Source organism: Aquarana catesbeiana, linkage group LG02 (assembly GCF_042186555.1).
Source record: "Aquarana catesbeiana isolate 2022-GZ linkage group LG02, ASM4218655v1, whole genome shotgun sequence".
Taxonomy (NCBI): domain Eukaryota; kingdom Metazoa; phylum Chordata; class Amphibia; order Anura; family Ranidae; genus Aquarana; species Aquarana catesbeiana.
The window spans coordinates 472,549,501-472,570,210 of NC_133325.1; the positions used below are offsets into that span (position 1 = coordinate 472,549,501).

At 43.8% G+C, this 20,710-nt stretch overlaps 1 protein-coding gene across 1 annotated transcript in view; it reads left to right on the plus strand.

Moving 5' to 3' along the window:
- Window positions 1-20,710, plus strand: part of RSBN1 (round spermatid basic protein 1) — a 65,969-nt gene that overhangs the window by 31,689 nt on the left and 13,570 nt on the right. Inside the window, exons 3-6 of the mRNA XM_073615710.1 lie at window positions 5,079-5,216; window positions 18,627-18,769; window positions 19,274-19,441; window positions 19,810-19,918. Of these exons, the coding sequence (XP_073471811.1) occupies window positions 5,079-5,216; window positions 18,627-18,769; window positions 19,274-19,441; window positions 19,810-19,918 (558 nt within the window). The remainder of the gene's footprint in view (window positions 1-5,078; window positions 5,217-18,626; window positions 18,770-19,273; window positions 19,442-19,809; window positions 19,919-20,710) is intronic.

The following is a 20,710-nucleotide window of genomic DNA, read 5'->3' on the forward strand; positions in this document are numbered from 1 at the left end:
TTCAGGAGAGGAGCTTTTGAGCATAAACCATACACAGGCTGAAGGAGGGAAATACATATATAACAGGCTTCCTGCAATTTATACAAATCTCCCGCTGCAGATATTGTATTCTGACAGCTGGCTGTCAAAATACCATAACTATGCATCATTTTGCCCTGCTCTTTCAGTTCAGTCTAAGGATGTTAAGTGGGAGAGTGCCAACAGGGCTATTCACAAAGCATATTTCAGCTGGTTCCTGATGACCCTGCTCAAACTTGCTTCATGTACTAGTCATTGTAGCCCAGCAGGCATGTGATCAGATTAGTAGGTAATAGAACAGTATAAAATTGCTCTGTATATTGTCTGCGTATAAACTTGGCTTAGTGGTGGGCAGTCCACATGAACAATGCTTAGATTAACTGAATTCTTGACTGCTTGCCAATTTTGGTGCTCATTTATATAATATTCAATAGAGCTGCACGATTCTGGCTAAAATGAGAATCACAATTTTTTTTGCTTAGAATAAAGATCACGATTCTTGCGGTGTAACCTCATCTCTCACATTATACAAAAAAAATTTTATTTACTGTTTTGTGCTTTTGTTTTGTGTTTTTTTTATTATTCATTAAAGTGTATTTTTTTTTCTAAAATTGCATTTAAAAGGCCAATGCGCCAATACAGTGTGACTTAAAATATTGCAACAACCGCCAATTTATTCTCTAGGGTCTCTGCTAAAAAAAATATATATAATGTTTGAGGGTTCTTAATAATTTTCTACCAAAAATACTGATTTTAACTTTTAAGCAACAAGGGTCAGAAAAAGGTTTAGTGTTTTTTTTTTTTAAAAAAACAAAAAATAATTTTTTTAACGCGCCCTGTCCCGCCGTGCTCACGTGCAGAAATTAACGTATACGTGAGTAGCACCCACATATGAAAACAGTGTTCAAACCAGACATGTGAGGTATCGCCGCGATCGCTAAAGTGAGAGCAATAATTCTAGCCCTAGACCTCTCCTCTGTAAACTCAAAACATGCAACCTGTAGAATTTGTAAAACATCGCCTATGGAGATTAAGGGTAAAAGTTTGTCGCCATTCCACGAGCAGGCGCAATTTTGAAGCGCAACATGTTGGGTATCCATTTACTTGGTGTAACAACCTCTTTCACATTATAAAAAAAACTAACTTTACTGTTGTCTTACATTTTTGAATTTAAAAAAAATATTTTTTCCAAAATGCGCTTGTAAGACCAGTGTGACAAAGTATTGCAACAGCCACCATTTTATTCTCTAGGGTGTTAGAACCCCCCAAACATTACATATTGTGTTTTTTTTTTTTTCTAAGTAATTTTCTAGCAAAAAAAAAATTATTTTAACTTGTAAACACCAAATCTCAAAAAGGCTTGGTCCTTAAGTGGTTAAAGGGGAGGTCCGCCCACCCCTGCAAAAATTAAAAGCCAGCAGCTACACATACTGCAGCTGCTGACTTTTAATAATAGGACACTTACCTGTCCTGGTGTCCAGCTGTCGGGTGCTGCCACCACCATTGCGGGTAAGGGAACCCGGCAGTGTAGCATTATGGCTTCACGCCAGGCCTCTACTGCGCATGCGCGAGGCACAGCTGCGCTCTACTACTGGCCCGGCGGCAGGGGGAGAAGGAGGGAGCCGAGCCGCTGACGTAATGCGATGCGGCCCGGACTCGTAGAAGTGGGGACAGGACAGGGGGGAATGAGGGGAAGTTCCACTTTTGGGTGGAACTCCGCTTTAAGTGGTTAAACTGCCCTCATTTACAGACCAAAGTTAATCCCTTTGATCTAAGAACAAAATGTTACTTTGTTTATAGTTCTCTCAGATGTTGAGATAAACTTGGCAGGCTGCCTGGATTTTTTTTTTTTGGACAGCTGTCAGAAGTGAGCATGGAACTCGTGGAAATGCTGTTTTAAGATCCGGAGGGGGGTAGAATCGCAATTTCGATTGGTTAACGATTAATCGTGCAGCTCCAATATTCAAGTTTACTCCCAATTCTTGGAGATTGAAAATTAAACCGCCTTACAATCAGGAAAGAAGTTACTTCTTAGAATCCCCACTGGAACATTATCTGTGGGCATTATATTGTTTCTTTTGCTTGACAAATACTATCCATACACTATAGATTTACCTGCAGGCTAAACATGAGAAATCCCAATAGATTCTTCTTTTCCAGGATAATGGCATGAATAAGGGGAATCTTCCCTGCTGACTATCGTATTCTGACAGCTAGCACCTGTGGTTGTCAGAATGGTTACTGCACCCTAATGATTGCAGTCACTGTTTGGCTGACAATTTCCCTTCTGGTTCCTTTGAAAAGGACAGTTTGAAAAATCTACTTTTGTTGAGTTGGGTGGTACCAATAGGGCCACCCACAGCTTCAATCACTGGCTAACTATTGAATCAGATTTTCTTGTTTGCTTTGTGGTTTGTTCCATTCAAACAGCATACCTAAACAACTGCCCTTTTTTGTAGTTTATTCCTTGGACCAGGATTATACACAAGACTCAGTTTGTTTTGTTTAAAATAACTTGCAAAGAACACTTAAGGAACAGATTGGGGAGAGTCACTAAAACTGGAATACAGTGTCTGGTGCAGCTCTGCATAGAAACCAATGGGCTTCCAGGTTTTATTGTCAGTTTAATTGAAAAAGCTGAAGTCAGAAGCTGAATGGCTACCATGCACAACTGGACCAGATTTGGAGTGCTCCAGTTTTAGTAAATCTCCCCCATTGCTTTAAGGCTTCATTCACACAGGTGCATAGACCAATTCCTCTGTACAGAGTGTTGTATATGTAAAACTGTGTAATGACAACAGGATTTCTGTGCCGGCAGCCTGTCAAAGCCAGACACAGCAGCAGTTCAGGCAGATGTCACTAGAATCACTATAGCTGCTGCATCTCTACGTGTTCATTTTGTCAGACTGGCTGCATGGAACATCTGTCATTCCCAAGTGCACAAATTACAACCCTCCACATGTGAATGAAGTCTAAAAGTGCAATAACATATACTTTACAATGTACAACCCAAGCCTTGCTATGTTTACCGCTTTCAGGCAGACAGTGTGCACATTTGGTTTACAACTGATAATAAACATCTGCCAGTACAGACAGGGTTACTTGTGGTAAACAGGACTTTCCAGCCCCTTTTTTTTTAAATTACTCGGAAGGGGAAAGCTAAGAGATTTCATAGGATTTATCAGTAAATACAGTGTATTCAGCAATTTTTAAATATGTATTCTTGAACATGCGGATGGGGATGTTTCGCATTCGGTGATCAGATGACGGTTAGATGGAAACGGACAGGCAATCCATTTTCATTGGACCGTCCTACAGAGAACGACAGGCTGTGTCGGCTCTGCATCAGCGGAGCAGACACGGACCTGTCATCCGCCTGCTCAGTGGGGATCAGCAGACAGATTCCTCGCTGACCAGGCAGAGCCACTTGATTTGAGTCCATCCCGTGTGAAAGGGACCTAAAGCTGGGTTCACACGTGCTGCTGCAGTTTCAGTGCAGTTCTGTTCACCGGTATAGGTGCAAATTTTTACCTGAAATCGCACCTGAATTGAACCCAGAATCCCACGGGACCCTTTTTAAAACCACACCGCGGCCGCCCCGCACATGTGTGAACCGGCTTTATTGAAAAATCGGTCCAATTCACATGTTATGGGAATTGGATGTGATTAAAAACGCAGCGAATTTGCATATATATGAACCAAGCCTTAGTGATCACACCAGCGCGATTCAGGGAACCAGCACGATTCCAGTGCCAGTTCCCGCATCGCATAGAACTCGCAGGCAGTTCACATTGCCCTATGCAAACCGCTGCAGGTGTCAATAGAAAGTTAATGAAACCCCCAGATTAGTTTGCATATCGCAGTGTGAACTATGAATTTGGACAGGAATCGGATCGCATGGGTGTGATCACCCATGCGATCTGATTCTGTGCAGACAAAAAAAGGGTCCTGCACGATTTTGGTCCGAATGCGCTGCAAATTCAGCCATACAATCTGTTCACACCCATGTGAGTGAGTTCTATGCGATGCAGGAATTTCTCTGTATGGCCAGCATTAGATATCCGTTCCCATCTTTTTGAGTTCATATGTTTTTTGTTTTATGTGTTTTTTTTTTTTGTTTTGTTTTGTTTTTTTAACGAAACTATGCAACTAAAACAGAAGGGAAATTATAATAAATTACCTGCTTTTGTAGCCTCTGTTATTATGTACTTTATGTGCACATCATTTGCAAAGGAGAAGTATGGCCAAAGGTATTTTGGCTCTACTCCTGTAGGTCACAGGAGTGCATTTCGTTCTGCACTCCTGTTACCCATTTTCAGCCGACAGTGAGCTAAAGCCCGCTGACATCACTCAGCCGGTCCGGGCTCGGTAAAGAGTCCGACCATAGGGTTGGGATTCACCCAGATGCTTGGACCAACATCTGGCTCGGCGATCCACTTAAAGGCTGAGCCAGTCACTCCTGCCCTCTCCACAACCCAGTGCTCCAGTGAGCGCTGAAAGGGCAGAGCAGAGAGCCGGTGACTGACAGTCACAGCTCTCTGCTCAGAGTGGAAGGTGGGAAGGGACACCTGAAAAACAGAACATTCCAGAATTTGTTTTCTAGCCTGTTGAGTTCTGTATTCAACGTAATATACATGCAATGTGCAAAAACCCCCTCCTAAGTCATTGTCCTTATCTTAATACAAAATGCCATCTGTACGCTGCTGTCTCAAAAGACCAGGAGGGCTGTTTTTATGAACCATGCAAATCTTCCTATTTTTAATAATGATTCCTAGTGGTTATATACATTTTCTAAAAAGGTGTAAATCTTTCATTTTTATAAGCTGAAATTCTTACCATACAAGAAACCATAAAAGCTACTGCTGGTATGTGTAAGCAACTGATTGAAGCATTATGAAACTTTTAAAGTGGTACTAAAGTCAGTGAATTATTGCTCTGTTATATGGAAACCTCTAGAAGTGTTAATTGTGACTAAGCAATATCCTGAGAACAAAAGTTTTTCTTGACAGATAACCAAATCAATAAACGTCATATAGAATTTTTTTATCAATTCCTCTTAGGTCAGCAGAACCTACTGCTGTGGCACATACAGAGCTGGTCCAATGAGACAAATCAGCCTGGTTGGAGCAGTTGATGAAGAAGTTGGAGATTTTTTCCCAGAGTTCCTAGACATGTTGGAAGAGTCTCCATTTTTAAAGGTTAGTTTGTCATGCACCTCATATCTGACTTAACCGATTGACCTATATTTTTAAAGGGTAACTCCACTTTTGTGGGGAAAAATTAGCAAATAAAGAAAAAAAATAATATAGCGTATACAATTGCGACGCAAGTCATATTATATTGAATGTAAAAATGACCTTTCCTTTTCATTCTGCAGCCACTGTAATTTTCTGAGAATGCATTGCAATATGGATTCCTGGAGTTGTTCTGTACACAGAGGGTGTACTGACCACCCCCAGAAACATTTCCTGCTTGTGTGATTGGCTCACCAATTTTCCCAGAAGTCTGCCTAAGATACAAGTCAGATTTCATGCATCCCCCGCAACAAAAATGTCATTTTTGGTGAGACACCTCCCAGTGTGAACACGTCTAAAGGGATGCAGGCCCAGCAGATTTCCTCATTAGTGCCCTGCAGGTGCACACCTGATAGATGATGATGAAACCACTCCCATTAGACCCGCTCATCACTGAGGCTCAGAGCAACATACAGGGATTACTTCAGAATAACAAAAGGTTGGAATCTGCAACAAAGGTTGTTATAATCTCTGCAATCTACATAGATCACCCAGGGGGGAATGTTTTTTTTTTCTCAACAGAAGTTAAGAAAAAAAAACATTCCCCCCTGGGTGATCTATGTAGATTGCAAGGATTATAACAACCTTTGTTGCAGATTCCAACCTTTTGTTGTTCTGGTTTTCCACATGCTTTTATTTGATTCTTGCTGGAGATGGGAAAGCGAAAAAAATACAAAACGGAAAAGTTGGAAAAAGTTTTTTGTTTTGAGTTTCTTTGGAAAAATTGTAAAAAAAGTGTGTGGAATATGTTCTTTTACAATGATAAATATTATATCTGTATATATCATGAAAAATTTCTGAGACTTTATGTAAAGTCTTAAATTGCATGTTATCTCAGCTGAAGACACACAATTCCTGGAATACAATTCAAGTTACACTAGTTCTCAATGCAGTTCTCAGACAAGAGAAATATGATTTTCTGCCATTAGGGGGCACTGCAGGGGAAATGGTCCAGTTTAGTTTGCTTGTGAGTTCCATCTTGTACCTCCTACAGTTGAGTGATTTTTGGTATACAGTGGCTGATAGTTTCTGTCCTCTCAGGCTTTAATTGATGGGCGAGAGGGCGAATTTGTCTGACAAATTATTTTATCTTTATAACCTTTAAGTAATTCCAGTTAATGTTTTCTACCATCACCACATAATTTTGTACCTATAGTCTGGTCAGTAAATTGGTTTTGATTTTTCTCCTCTCTGCTGCAATTTGCAAATATTGTTAGAAGAAATATTTTCCAAATGCTGCAAGGATGACAAAACAAATCCTTGCATGCCAGCAGTGACCGAGATACACATACCCGAGAGTCCTCGGCTTTTCTCGGCGCTGCTTACAGTCCCGCCCATTGGGCGGGACTGTAAGCGGCGCCGAGGACTCTCGGGTATGTGTATCTCGGCTCCGCCGAGTCCCTGCAGTCTCGGCGCCATATTTGAATTTACACACGGTTGTGTATGTCGGCAGGGATCGCGAAGATCCCACAAAGCTGCACTGGGGCAAAGCTGCACTGACAAGGCTGCAATGGACACTGGGGCAAGGCTGCACTGACAATTCTGCACTGGGTCAAAGCTGCACTGACAAGGCTGCAATGGACACTGGGGCAAGGCTGCACTGACAATTCTGCACTGGGGCAAAGCTGCACTGACAAGGCTGCAATAGACACTGGAGCAAGGCTGCACTGACACTGAAAAGGCTGCAGATGGACACCGATAACGCTGCATTGATGGGCATTTTAATGTAAGTTTTTCTTCCTTAAAGCGGGGGTCCACCTATCTATCGTTTTTTTTTTTTTTTTTTTTTTTTTTTTTTAGTTCATTCACAAACTTTTCTTCTCAGCATTACATACTCACATATTGTGTGTAATATGTCCGCCTGTGTCAGATTTCGTCGGAAAGAATAACTTATATTATTCACTGCAGGCGGTTTCCATCTTCATTGTGGGCATTTGAAGCCCACAAGCATTTATTTCCTGGATGTGGTGAATGCTCCCAGCATTCACCGTTCATTCCCGCACATGCTCAGTGGCATCCTGGGAAGCCTGAGACTAGCTCCCAGGAGTCTGGGAGAGGCTAGAAACACGCCTACTCCCATGGGAGGAGAACCAGGAAGTGCAAAGAAGAATAGAAAAATAAAAGGTAATTACGGCGATTTAAATTTTTTTAAACGGCATGTCAGCATCTAGGCAAGGAAGAGAATACATACAGATATTGTTCAAAATTTGGGTGGAACCCCGCTTTAAACTTTACTCCTAAAAGTTTTTTTTCCTTAAAATTCCCTCCTAAACTTGGGGTGCGTGTTATACGCCGATAAATACGGTACTTTATGCAATTAAATGAAGGGGACCAGAATGAAAATGTGAGTAGCTTTTCCCTCCAGAGTTCTCATTCCAGAAACACTTTCTGCTGCTTCTGGATCATCACAAAGTGTTTATTCACCAGTAGCATCTTCAAGTAAGGAAGTGTTTTAAACCATAAAGCTACGGCACACTAAATTTTTTTTTTTTTTTTTTTCCGCAGGGCAAAAAACTGCAAACAATGTGTGGGCGCCCCCCCCCCCCATGGTTTTAAAATTTCTGCAAAGTTTACATCTCTAGTTATTGTTACTTTGAATGTGGCTTATTTTACCATAATTTGTCCTCAACTATGCTGCTTTTCAGTTGCATGCTGTCCTGTGTTGCCAGTATTGTAAATAGGGCTGTTAATAGACCAACAAGTTTCTAGGGACCTTGCTAGCAAACCATTATTAACCACTTGCCAACTGGGCACTTGTACCCCCTCCCTAACCAGACCAATTTTCAGCTTTCAGTGCTCTCACATTTTTAATGACAATGACTCAGTCACACTGTACCTATATGAAATTTCTGTCCCTTTTTCACACAAATAGAGCTTTCTTTTGGTGGTATTTAATCACCACTGGGTTTTTTATTTTTTGCGCTATAAATTAAAATGACAGAAAATGTAGTTTCTGTTAAAATTTATCAAATTAGGATGAGCTCTGAGTTGGCACGGATGAGCACTAAACATCCAGCCCACAGCGCTGGTGTACAGATCAGTGCGAGGAAAAGGGAGGATCTGAACCAGACATGCTCCGGTTTGTTGACGAGTGATCGCTCCGTAATTGGACGTAGCGATCACGTGATAAAGGGCCGCTCTCATTGGCCCTTTACCCTGATCCATGATGCACCGGGTCCGGAAGAAACTGGCCATCGCGGACACTCCCGGGTGCGTGTAATTTCAGGACGACGTCCCTGGACTTTTTTTTTTTTTTTTTTTTTTTTTCCCAAATCACCGCCATAGTCGGTTCGAATCTCAACCCACAGTGTAACTCCTAATGCATGCAATGCAAAATGCTCATTAGTCGGTGACCCCATTGAGCAATGACAAGCCTCTTTGAAGCTCCTTTATTCTGGGACGGTGTCCCAGAACAAAGATTCTAATTTGGTCCACAAGACCGCGGCGTTGTATGGTGATGTTATTATTATTACACAGGATTTATATAGCGCCAACAGTTTACGTAGTGCTTTACAACTTGAGGGTAGACAGTACAAATACAATACACATTAATACAATAGGAATCAGAGGGCCCTGCTCCTCAGAGCTTTCAATCTAAGAGGGAAGGTCAAGAGGTAATAACTGTGGGTGATGTGCTGATTGAGAAGATAAATGTACAGTTGTTAGGTGGGGGCCAGATAGGCTTCTCTGAAGAGATGAGTTTTCAGGGATCGTCTGAAAGTGGATAAAGTAGGAGAAAATCGGACAGATTGGGGAAGAGCATTCCAGAGGATGGGAGAAGCTCTGGAGAAGTCCTGAAGGTGAGCATGGGATGAGGTGACAAGGGAGTTTGAGAGCAGGAGGTCTTGGGAGGAGCGAAGGGAACGATTAGGTTGGTATTTTGAGACTAAGTTAGAGATGTAGCTGGGGGCCAGGTTGTGGATGGCTTTGCAAGTTAGTATCTTTAATTCGGTGACTGAGTTGCAGCCAATGGAGGGATTGACAGAGGGGTATAGCAGAGGCTGACTGGTTTGTGTAGTGGATGAGCCTGGCAGCAGCGTTCATGATGGACTGAAGTGGGGAAAGCCTATTTAGAGGTAAGCCAATGAGGAGGGAGTTGCAGTAGTCAGGGTGGGAGATGACCAGGGAGTGGCTTAGAAGCTTTGTGGTGACATTGGTTTGGAAGGGGTGTATCTTGGAGATGTTGCGGAGGTTGAGGTGGCAAATTTTGGATAGCGATAGGATGTGGGGCCGAAAGGTTAGTTCAGAGTCCAGGATTACACTTAGGACCTTGGTGTGCGGGAACACGTTGATAGTTGAGCCGTTGATATTGACAGAGAAATCAGGGGAAGTGGCACCTGAGGGAGGTGATATCATTAGTTCAGTTTTGGATAGGTTAAGTTTGAGGAAGTGATGTGACATCCAGGCTGATATGTCTGCTCGTAAGTTGGTAATGTGTGAGGAGACAGATGGAGAGATCTGGGGGGTGGAGAGATAGATTTGGGTGTCATCAGCATAGAGATGATATTTAAAGCCGTGGGAGGCAATCAACTGACTCAGAGGGGTGGTATAGATTGAGAAAAGAAGAGGTCCAAGAACAGAACCTTGGGGGACCCCAACGGAGAAAGGAAGAGCAGAGGAGGAAGTAGAGTTGTAAGTGACACTGAAGCAGTGGTGGGATAGGTAGGATGAGAACCAGTGAAGAGTACAGTCACGGAGACCAAAGGAGTGGAGTTTGAGGAGGAGGGGGTGGTCCACTATGCCAAAGGCAGTAGAGAGATCCAGGAAAAGTAGTGCAGAATAGTGTCCACTGGTTTTAGCCGTTAGTAGGTCATTTGAGAGTTTATGGAGAGCAGTTTCCATGGAGTGTTGAGGGCGAAATCCGGACTGAAGGGGATCAAGAAGTTTATTCATGGTCAGATGGACGCTTAGTCGGTTGTAGACCAGTCTTTCAAGAAGTTTGGAGGAGAAGGCGAGTAAGGAGATGGGACATAGGTTGTTAAGATTGGTGGGGACAAGTGAGGGCTTTTTAAGTATGGTGGTGACTAGCGCATGTTTTAGAGTGTTTGGGAAGATGCCACAAGAGAGGGAGAGGTTGAAAATGTGAGTTAGAGAGTGTATAATTGAGTCAGGGTGAGTGTAGCATTTGCGAGGGAGCAGGATCCAGGGGGCAGGTGGTTAGATGAGTGTTAGATAAAAGTTTAGCAACCTCATTAATATTAGCAGGGTTGAATGAGGGAAGTAATGTTTGTATCTGTGGACATGGAGTTGTTGCATGGTGGAGGTTTTTGCACATGGGAGATCTCCTCATGAATTGTATCAATCTTTTTTTTTTTTTTTTTTTTTTTTTCTTTTTTTTTTTCCCTTTTCTTTTTTTTTTTTCAACCACTCAGTTACCTTGATCCAGAGACATCTTTCAGATTGATGGTCATATTTGTCTCTTGCTAAGTCTCATCATTGTGGCCTTTTTGACTTTTCTCTTGCTATATACATTCCATATATAAGTGATTACTATTATACCAAAGTGTAACATAACAAAAAAAAAAAAAAAAAAAGCACCCGCTGTATACGTCCCGTCCAGCCGGCCACACAGTCTCTTGTAGTTTCAATACGTGGTTGTATATTGTTGCTTTTCAATCTAATAAGGCCCCCACCCCACAATAACCCACCCTAATTGTTCCAAGGCACACCTTATATCAAGCTATTGTTCTTTTCATTATTCTCTCTTAGTTTCAAAACTCTAGACTATGCTTAGTACATCATCTCTGCCCTGATAGAAAGATAGTTGCCCTCGGCACTAAGGTAACACTAGTAAGGGGCATGGCACTGCTTGGACCCACGGGTTCCAAACTTTCACGAACGTGTTACGATTGCCTAGCCTTGTATAGAATGTCCTTTCACTCCATATTGTGGAGTTGACCGTTCCGACCCAAGTTTCCGGAGTTGGGGGTGTTCTTGATTGCCAGGCTTGTGCAATCAATTTTCTAGCCTGGAACAAGCATCTTGCTATTGCTACGGCTGTACTCCTATCGCTCATCCCGTTGTTGACGTAGCCCAGCACACAGGTCTTAGGATCAAGCTCTAGGTTAACTCTAAACGTGGCGTTTATTTTCTTTAGAATCTCGGTCCAATACCTGACTAATTTTGGACACCTCCAAAACATGTGGATTAAGTCGCCTGTTCCTCTACATTTAGGGCACTCATCGTTGATTCTACAGCCAAACATAAACAGCTTTTTTGGTGTATAGTAGGATCTGTGCAGCAACATCAAGTGGGAGGCTTTTTGTGAGGGAGAAACCGACACCTCTGATCCAAATTCAAGAATCCTCTCCCATTGTTCGTCCGTTATCTCCCCCACATCGGTCGCCCATCTGCCCCTTACCCCTGATAGACTCGCCCTTGTATTTCTTCTCTTTGTTAGTTGGATATATATCTCTGAGATTAAACCCTTGGTGGTCTCTGATTTGATTATTGTTTGTAGTAGTGGGGTTCTACACCATATTGGGGGTTGTCTACTGAATTGCTTGCTTAAGGCATGCCTAATCTGTAAATAACTATAGAATACCTGGTTTGGCATCCCATACTCTTGCCTCAGATCCTCAAAAGATTTCAGTGTCCCCTTCGTATAGTTGTATCAGCCGGCTTACCCCGCAACTTTCCCACATCCTGTTCTTGTCGACTGTTAATAGTTCGTGCAATTGCTTGTTGTTCCAGATTGGCGCGTATTCTGAGATTCCTTTATACCCCATTATTTTCTTAGCTGCCTGCCAAACCCTGGTGATCATTTTAAGTGTCGGGATTTCCCCTTGCAATGAGTCTGCCTCCAGAGCTCCCACTAATGAGCTGTGTGGATTCCCCTGTAGAACAGTTTTAACATTATTACTTCCCCCTGTCTCAGTGTCGCATCCACCCAGTTGTTGTAGCTGGGCTGCCAGATAGTAGAAAAACGGTTGAGGAACCCCCAGTCCCCCCTCCGTGTCGGGGCGCTGCAGTTTTTGTAGGCCAATCCTGGCCTGTCCTTTTTTCCATATTAATTCCCTAAATAGGGATTGAATCTTTTGGAACCACTTCTCTCCGATCCAAACTGGTGAGTTGTGGAGTAAATATAACAACTGCGGCATCCAAACCATTTTTATCAGGTTGGCTCGGCCCGCCACAGACAGAGGGAGTTTTCTCCAAATGTCACATTTTCTCTTAAATTTTGATAAGAGAGGGAGCAGGAAAAATATAACATCGTCTGCGAAAAGCGCTATTCTCTCTTCCCTCCCTTTTCTTTGAAATCCCTGTATTTCAGTTGACGATCTCACCGCTTCCGCCAATGGCTCCATAGCCAAAACAAACAGCAAAGGAGATAAGGGGCACCCCTGTCTTGTCCCTCTTTCGAGGGGAAAACTATCCGAGTATTCGCCGTTTATCTTGAGCCTTGCCCTTGGGTGGTTGTATAGGATTTTTAGCCAGCTAATAAATACGGGGCCAAATCCAAACTTCTCTAGCACCCTCCAGAGATATTCCCACTCCAGGCTGTCGAAGGCCTTGGCAGCATCCAAGGACAATATAGCTCTGGATCCCGCATTATCTGTTGGTACCTGAAGGTTCAGATAGGCCCTTCTGATGTTTATGCTAGTGGACCGACCGGGGATAAACCCCGATTGGTCCGGGTGCACGAGTTTCGCGGTACATTTGTTTAGTCTGGATGCCAGCACCCTTGCAATGATCTTGACATCTGTACACAGCAGTGATATCGGTCTGTATGAAGAGACTTCCGATTGATCTTTCCCCTCCTTTGGGATCACTACTATGTCGGCCTCTGACATTGATAGGGGCAGCCTTCCATCCCTGGTCGTCTGCTCTAGCACTTTTAGGAGCTCCGGGAGCAGGACCTCCCCATATTTCCTATAAATCTCCAGTGGCAGCCCATCCGGGCCCGGAGATTTCTGGCCTGACAACTCTGCGACTGCCTTCTGTAGCTCCTCCAGGGCCAGAGGAGAATCCATCTCGCTCCTGTCTCTCTCCGAGAGTACGGGCAGATCTACCCCTTCTAAGAACCCGTCCATCTCGCGCTGGCTCAAACCCCGGCGCGATCTATACAGGTCTCTATAGAATATAGCGAAAGTTTCTAGGACCTCGGCGGGATCAGATGTAATCTTTCCAGCCGATGTTTTAATTGAGGAGATGGCCGGTGAGAATAAGTTAGACCTGGTTAAGAGAGCCAGCATCCGGCCTACTCTCTCTCCCTCACCAAAATAATTTTGTTTCTGAAAAAGTCTCTTGTTCTCTACTCTTCTGTTGATTACTTCTTTATGCTCTTGTTGTTTATTGAGCCAAGTCTTCTGTTTTTCCGGGGTTGGATCCAACACATATTGTGCTTCCGCTTCCATGGCTTCCCTGCTGGCCCTCATCTCCCAGTCCCTTGATGTTTTCTTTACTATAGCAACCTGCTGGTGTAGTAGCCCCCTAAGGTATGCTTTTAGGGTATCCCACACTACCCCTACTGGTGCTGTACCTGAGTTGAATGTTACAAACTCTTTTAGCTTGAAGGCTACTTCTGCTGGGCTGCTAATCAGGTCCAACCATAGTGGATTTATTGTCCACCTTTTCTGGCTAGATCTGGTGCTTAAATTAAAGGTCAAGGTCAGGGGTGAGTGGTCCGATATTCCCCTCGGTCTATACTCTATATTTCCTATTAGTCGCAGGGCTTCACTGTTGCCCACTGCCATATCTATGCGCAAGAGAGTAGAGTGTGTCCCTGAGTAGCAGGAATACTGCCGAGTATTTGGATTGTGAGATCTCCACAAATCGCACCATCCAATCTCTTTGAGAAGTTGGCCTAGTCGTCCCTCTGGTACCCTTTCCGTGCGGATTACGGGCGGGAACTGATCCATGTTGTTATCTAGGACTGCGTTAAAGTCCCCCACTACTAATTATTGGAATATCCACCATACTATCAACAAACTCCAACAAATCCAGCATGACCTCTGTTTTGAACGGAGGAGGGATATAAACATTTGCTATCACCAGAGGTTTACTCTCCACAACGCAGCTCAGGAAGACATACCTTCCCAGCGTGTCTATCCTGGCTTCTCTGCAGGAAAATGAAATACCTCTCTTAACCAAGATACTCACCCCTCTTGAATAAGAGGTATGAATTGAGTGGTACTGTTCTTGAAATTTATTACTCCGAACATGTAGTTTAGTTTCATTAGTGAGATGGGTTTCCTGCAGACAAGCCAGTTCAACACCATAGTCTTCCATCACCGAAAACACCGCTGCCCTCTTAGCAGGGACACCCATACACCTTATGTTCCATGAGCCTATTTTTAGAGTTTTAAAAGGCATCTAAGAAAACAAAAACAAAAGAAAAAAAAAAAAGAAAAACAGAAACACGAGAGAAAAAAAAAAGAAAAGGAAAAAACCCCCCCCAAAAAGTAGGGGCATTTCGTTTGTGCAATTATATCTGTAGAACTTGCCGTCCTCTCTGTGGTTGTGATAATAAGAAAGAGATAAAATAGATAAACAAAAAGGGTGAAGGGGCGAGGTCCCCCACATCCAGGGACTGCTCCACCCCCCCCCCTAGTGTCACTTAGCTGCAACCATAAACAGTATGTGCACATGTGCTTTATTTTTATAAACTCCCTCCTCCTAAATACGTGTACCTTTCGTTTTCGTTTTCGTTTTCCCCAGTAACTAACCCTATAATTCACTGCAAACCTCCCTCCCCCCAACTACTACCTGACCCATCCCCCTTTTCCCCACACCTTTTTTTTTTTTATCCCCCCTCCTGCCTAGCTAGGCTTGCCCTTGGGGCTGTGCTTGTGACCTTTTTCCTCCCTCCCAACCATTCAAGAAAAGACTCCCTATTCATATACTGACCAAATACTTTGTGACATACTTCCAAACTCCGCCCCCCCTCCCATGGCCCAACTCCAAAACACCAAAACAATACTTAAAGCATATATACCTAGTGAGGCCACATCCTTCATCCGTGCTTCCAACCAACACACCCCCCCCTACCCCCCCTCCCCCGTGCCATCCGCTGTATACTACAAAAAGAAAAAAAAAGAAAAAAAGAAAAAGAAACATAATAATTCAACCGGCCTTATGCCACCCCTAGCTCTGCAGGTTCACTTTGTTGTCTTTGAGCCATTTTGTTGCCCCTGTCTTTGTATCAAAAAAATGAGTAGCCCCTAGGGCAGTGATGCGCAAACGTGCTGGATACAACAGGGCATATTCAATTTTATAGTCTCGTAACTTGCGCTTAATGTCCCTAAATTCGGCTCTTTGTTTCTGCAGGTCTGGAGAGTAGTCGGGAAAAAATAATATTTTTGCCCCGTTGTGCAGGATTTCCCCCTTCTCTCTAGCCCTGCGCATCAGTGTTACCTTGTCTCTGTAATTTAAAAATTTAATAATTATTGATCTGGGATACCCCCCTGATGGCGGGGCTCTAGTTGGCACTCTATGGGCCCTTTCAATAGAGAAGAGGTAAGAAAAGGTTTCCGTCCCAAATATTCCCTTAAACCATTCCTCCATGAACTCTTCGGGGTGGGGACCCTCACTCCGCTCCGGTAGGCCCACCACCCGCACGTTGTTCCTTCGAGACCTATTTTCTATTTCCTCCATTTTAGCTTTATGCAGGTCAATCTGTGTTTTCATTGCTTTAAGCTCTTGCTTCCATGGAGTCAAATCATCCTCAACCTGACTCAACCTCTCCTCTAATGTGGTTGTTCTAACAACAGTCCTTTGCAGTTCCTGGCTTACTGTAATTAGCTCCTCCTTTAACCCCTTCAGTTGGTCGCACAAATCGCTTAGGGAGGCTTTACAAGAATTGACAGCGCATAGAACATCTTTCAGTGTGGGTTCCACTGTTAGTGATGTATTGTGCTCGGCGACGTTACTGCTCGCAGTTTTTGTTATGTTTGTTGCCGTCGGCCCCTTTCCTACACTCTTCCTATCCCCAGTGCCCCCCACATGGGATTTCTCCTGCTGCTGAGGGATGCTTCTAGATGGTGATGATGTAGAGGGGTGCGCAAATTTTTCCAGTTTGGCCGCTGCTGCTGCCTGGCTCCCCTTTTCTTTAGATGTACGAGTCATTTGAGAGCTAGTATTCTCCTGCTGCTGCAGCTCCTCTCCCTTTTTTCTAGTCATGGCTTTGTTATATAGTCTGGGGGGGAGCACTTACAGGGGTCTAACAGCTCGTCGAGTTGACCTTTCCCTTCCTTTTCTCAGGTCAAATATTAACACTGTCCCAACAATATCTTTCTGGTGTTCAGCTGCTACTAGGGCTAACACCCAGCCTGATGTACCAGGTAGTTCAACTTTATTAGGTTGTTATATACTTTGCCATAAATCAGCATCTACTTTAGTTACACATCCCACCTCCAACAAGCAGGATGTCCCTCTCCCCCACTGGGATAAGCCTCCGTTCAGTCACAAGTTAATGCTGCCTGAGCCTGAGCCCCTCCACTTCAGGCAGCAGTACAGCCCCCAGAGGGAGAGGGAGAACAGTCCACCTCTCAGATAGCCAAAATGGTTAATACCTTGGTGCTGCCGGACTACCTGGGCAGTACAGGGACGCTCCCAGTGCTCGCTCCTTCTGCTGTCTATCGCCGCCGCACGCGTCGGAGCCGTTACCCTGGCAAACCTCTCAAGCACGGCCAGTCCCCACGCTCCTCCTCACCGAGGGGGGTCGCCGGCGCCGCTATCTAAGCCGCAGCGTCGATGTTCCGGCGGCACACACCGATACAGGCGGGGTTGAAGGGAGTCAGGCAGCCGAGCAGTCCATAGGCTTTACCGCGGGAAGGAGCGCATCTAGCTGGGCTTGATACACAGGCTAGTGCGGATGGTCACGGAGGCGTCGGGCCAGGGAGAGATCTCTAACACCACCTCTCACTCCCACATCCGGTCACGCCCCCGAATTGTATCAATCTTAGTTTTTAAGTAATTGGCGATCTCTTGGGCAGTAAGTGAGTTGGTGGGTGGAGGCAGTGGAGGACAGAGTAGAGTGTTGAAGGTAGAGACGTGGACTGGATGAGAAGGTGTTATTGAGTGTGATAAAGTAGGTCTGTTTGGCAGTGTGAAGGCAGGAATAGTATTTTAGGAGGGCAGATTTATTATGTGTGAAGTCTTCCTGGAACTTAGTCTTATGCCACAGATGCTCAAGAGCGCGGCTATGTTTTCTGAGACTTTCTGCTGTCATCTGTTTGCCAGGGTTGTAGCATTTGGGTCCTAATTCTGCGTGTAGTGAGGGGGGCAAGCTTGTCTAGGGAGGAAGACCGTGAGCTGTTGTAGATGAAAGTGGCTAGGTTGGGGCAGGACAGGGGTGAGATTTTGTCATAGAGGTGATCAGTAGCAGAGTAGAGAAGAGATGGGTTGAAATGCTGAAGGTTTCTACGTGTAACTGTTAGGCGGTTGGAGGGAGAGGAGGTGGAAGACGGAGAGAGCAAAACTAATAGGGTAGTGATCAGAGTGGGAGAGGATTGTTGGAAAGGTTGCACGGAGTGCACAGATAGGAGAAGACAAGTTCAAGGGTGTTGCTGTTGGAGTGAGTAGGAGCCTGTATCCATTGCTTCAGGTCAATCAATGAGTTTAGACTGAGAAGTTTAGAAGTAATAGTAGTGATAATGTTAACAGGGATGTTGAAGTCAGACAATAATTGTGGGGATTTCAGGGGAGAGAAAGTAGGGTAGCCAGGCAGAGAAGTCATCAAGGAAGGCTGGTTCAGGGGGCTGGTAGATGCTTTTAAAGTGCTGGACTGTTCTACTGGATGGAGAGAATGGCAGGAGATTGGGACCAGGGGGGTGGGTGAGTTGACCTTTTAATTTTGTGAAAAGGTAAACTAACGCTTCAACTATATACTGTTTTTGCTATTAGACCACCACGTATGGCAGACTTTGCTGTTGTCATTTTGTTGTGTGTTTTTGTTGGCTGCCAGCAGCCAATTGGCAACCTTTGCCTGTGTAGTAGAAGAGAAATAATTTATGACATGCCTGGGAATTCACAGCAAGGAGATGATCATGTGCAGAAGAGTACGTTTCAATAAAAGAATCAAAATGAGAAAAATGTATTGCTGGCAATTAAATGACTGAACTAGGTGTACTTCTGGTGCCTGGGTAACCTGGGCTGAAATCTTGCATGAAACAGAGGATGAGATTTTATTTGGTGCAAATGTTATATTTAGGCATCCCCACACAGTATTTTAAACTACTGTGTGATGAATCATTTACATGGTAGAAAACGTCAAAGCTTTTTAAAATGTCTCATGTAGTGACACCACTGTTTTTAATTTTAAAGCTGCTTGTGAGAATTCACTATTTTGTAATGTCATCTTTGTGTTTACAGATGACTTTGCCATGGGGAACAATGTCTACACTTAAACTTCAGTGCAGATCACAAAGTGATGATGGCCCAATTCTGTGGGTGAGGCCAGGAGAGCAAATGATCCCCACAGCAGACATGCCAAAATCCCCATTTAAACGTCGAAGGTAAGGGGGTGCGTGTTTTGTGATCATCCATTCTGTTATTTGAAGGGCTTTCTAGATTGAATGTAGAATTAATAAATTATTTAGGCAACTGTCACACTGGGGCGGGGGTGCGTTAGCGGCAAAGCGCAGTTAGTTTTAGCGGCGCTCTACCATTGTTTTAGCGGCCTCTAGCGGGGCGCTTTTAACCCCCGCTAGCTCCCAAAGAAAGGGTTAAATGCACCCGTGTTGCGGTGCTGCCGAAATGCTTTTTATTTATATAAAGCATGAAATAGTCTAAAGACTGAGGGAAAATGCTACTGCTCCTGGCAAATGTTTTTCCATTTAAATCCCCTAGCCTGTATTTGATTGTGTAAAAGGGGAAAGTTCATTACACATAGCAACTGTGGTGTGTGTGTGTTTGGTTTTCTTTTTTTTTCTTATTTAATTCAGAGCCCTACATTCAGTTTATAGGTAAGTAGGTTCCATTTAACTTATGTCCTTTTTTTTGTTTCCTTTTTGTTGCAGATCGATGAATGAGATAAAGAACTTGCAATATCTGCCTCGCACTAGTGAGCCTAGAGAGGTCCTCTTTGAAGACAGAACAAGAGCACATGCAGATCATGTTGGCCAAGGTTTTGACTGGGAGAGTACAGCAGCTGTAGGGGTTTTGAAGGCCGTGCAGTTTGGAGAATGGTAAGATCATTTTGACCTTGAAAGCTGCATATTTTGATATTATGCATATTCTGTCAATATCCAAAAAAAGTATCAACTGTTCTTCCAACACAGCATTTGAGTTGTATAAAACAGGGGCTCAAAGCTCAATAACAGGCCGTTATGCTGCATAAATGGTTATAAAAAAATAAACACTTTGAAGAATCTGCATGAACGTATTCAGTTTGAATAAGTAAAGACTTCTTTATACCCATTCTGTATTTTATTAACTTGAACAGAAACAATGGTATGTGTCTGATATGGACTCTGCTACATCATAGTAAAAAAAACAAACAAACTTGCAGAACAGTCTTGGTGACTTTTTTTTTTTTTTCCCCATTTACTGTCAGGAGTGATCAACCCCGCATAACCAAAGATGTGATCTGCTTTCATGCAGAAGACTTCTCTCAAGTTGTGCAGAGGCTACAGCTAGATCTCCATGAGCCTCCTGTGTCCCAGGTAAAGTTTTAACTCTATATGATGCTTTTCCATGGATAGTATTATTATCTAAAAGTGGTTTGTTTCCTTAAAATTGCAGGGAGAACATTTTAGACATGATGTGTAAGCTGGACAATGGTGACCATGCAAATTAAGGAAACCTCATGGATGTTCATTCTCTGGATATCAGTCAGTTGGTTTCTTTCCCTGACTTAGACCGGGTTCACACTACAACGGCCTGCGGATCGCACAGGAGCGCTGTGCGTCCCTGTTGCCCGTTTCAGGGACGAATCAGGGCCGATTCTATGCCTGAATTCGGCCCTGAAACGGAGCCAAAGACGCACAGCGTTTTTGTGCAGTGCGCTCCGCAGCCGCCCTGGAGATATGTGAACCGGCTCCATAGGGAGCCAGTCACATTCTCCTGCTATGCGAATTAGATGTGCGGAAACGCACATCTAATTCGCATAGGTGTGAACCCGGGCTGATTATCGCTGCTGCTGCTTTTCCTGCTTCCCAGGGGTGGTGGTGATTTTAGGGATATAGATGTTCACAAACTTGATGTAAAATATAAAGTGGAAATGCAGGCAAAACCTTTTTTCTTAATCTTTCATAAAGGTTCAGAAGGAATTCCAAGTCAAGTGAGTTAGGTTTTGACATACAGGAGATTGGGCACTGGCTGACAAAAGTTGTTAGTCAACCTGATATAACCCATTCCCATCATGCTTTTTAGATTCTTGCTAATCCTAAGTGAATGGCATGTCTTGTCTCCTTTTGAGCAAAGCAAACCCATTTTACTAGATATTTATTTGGTTT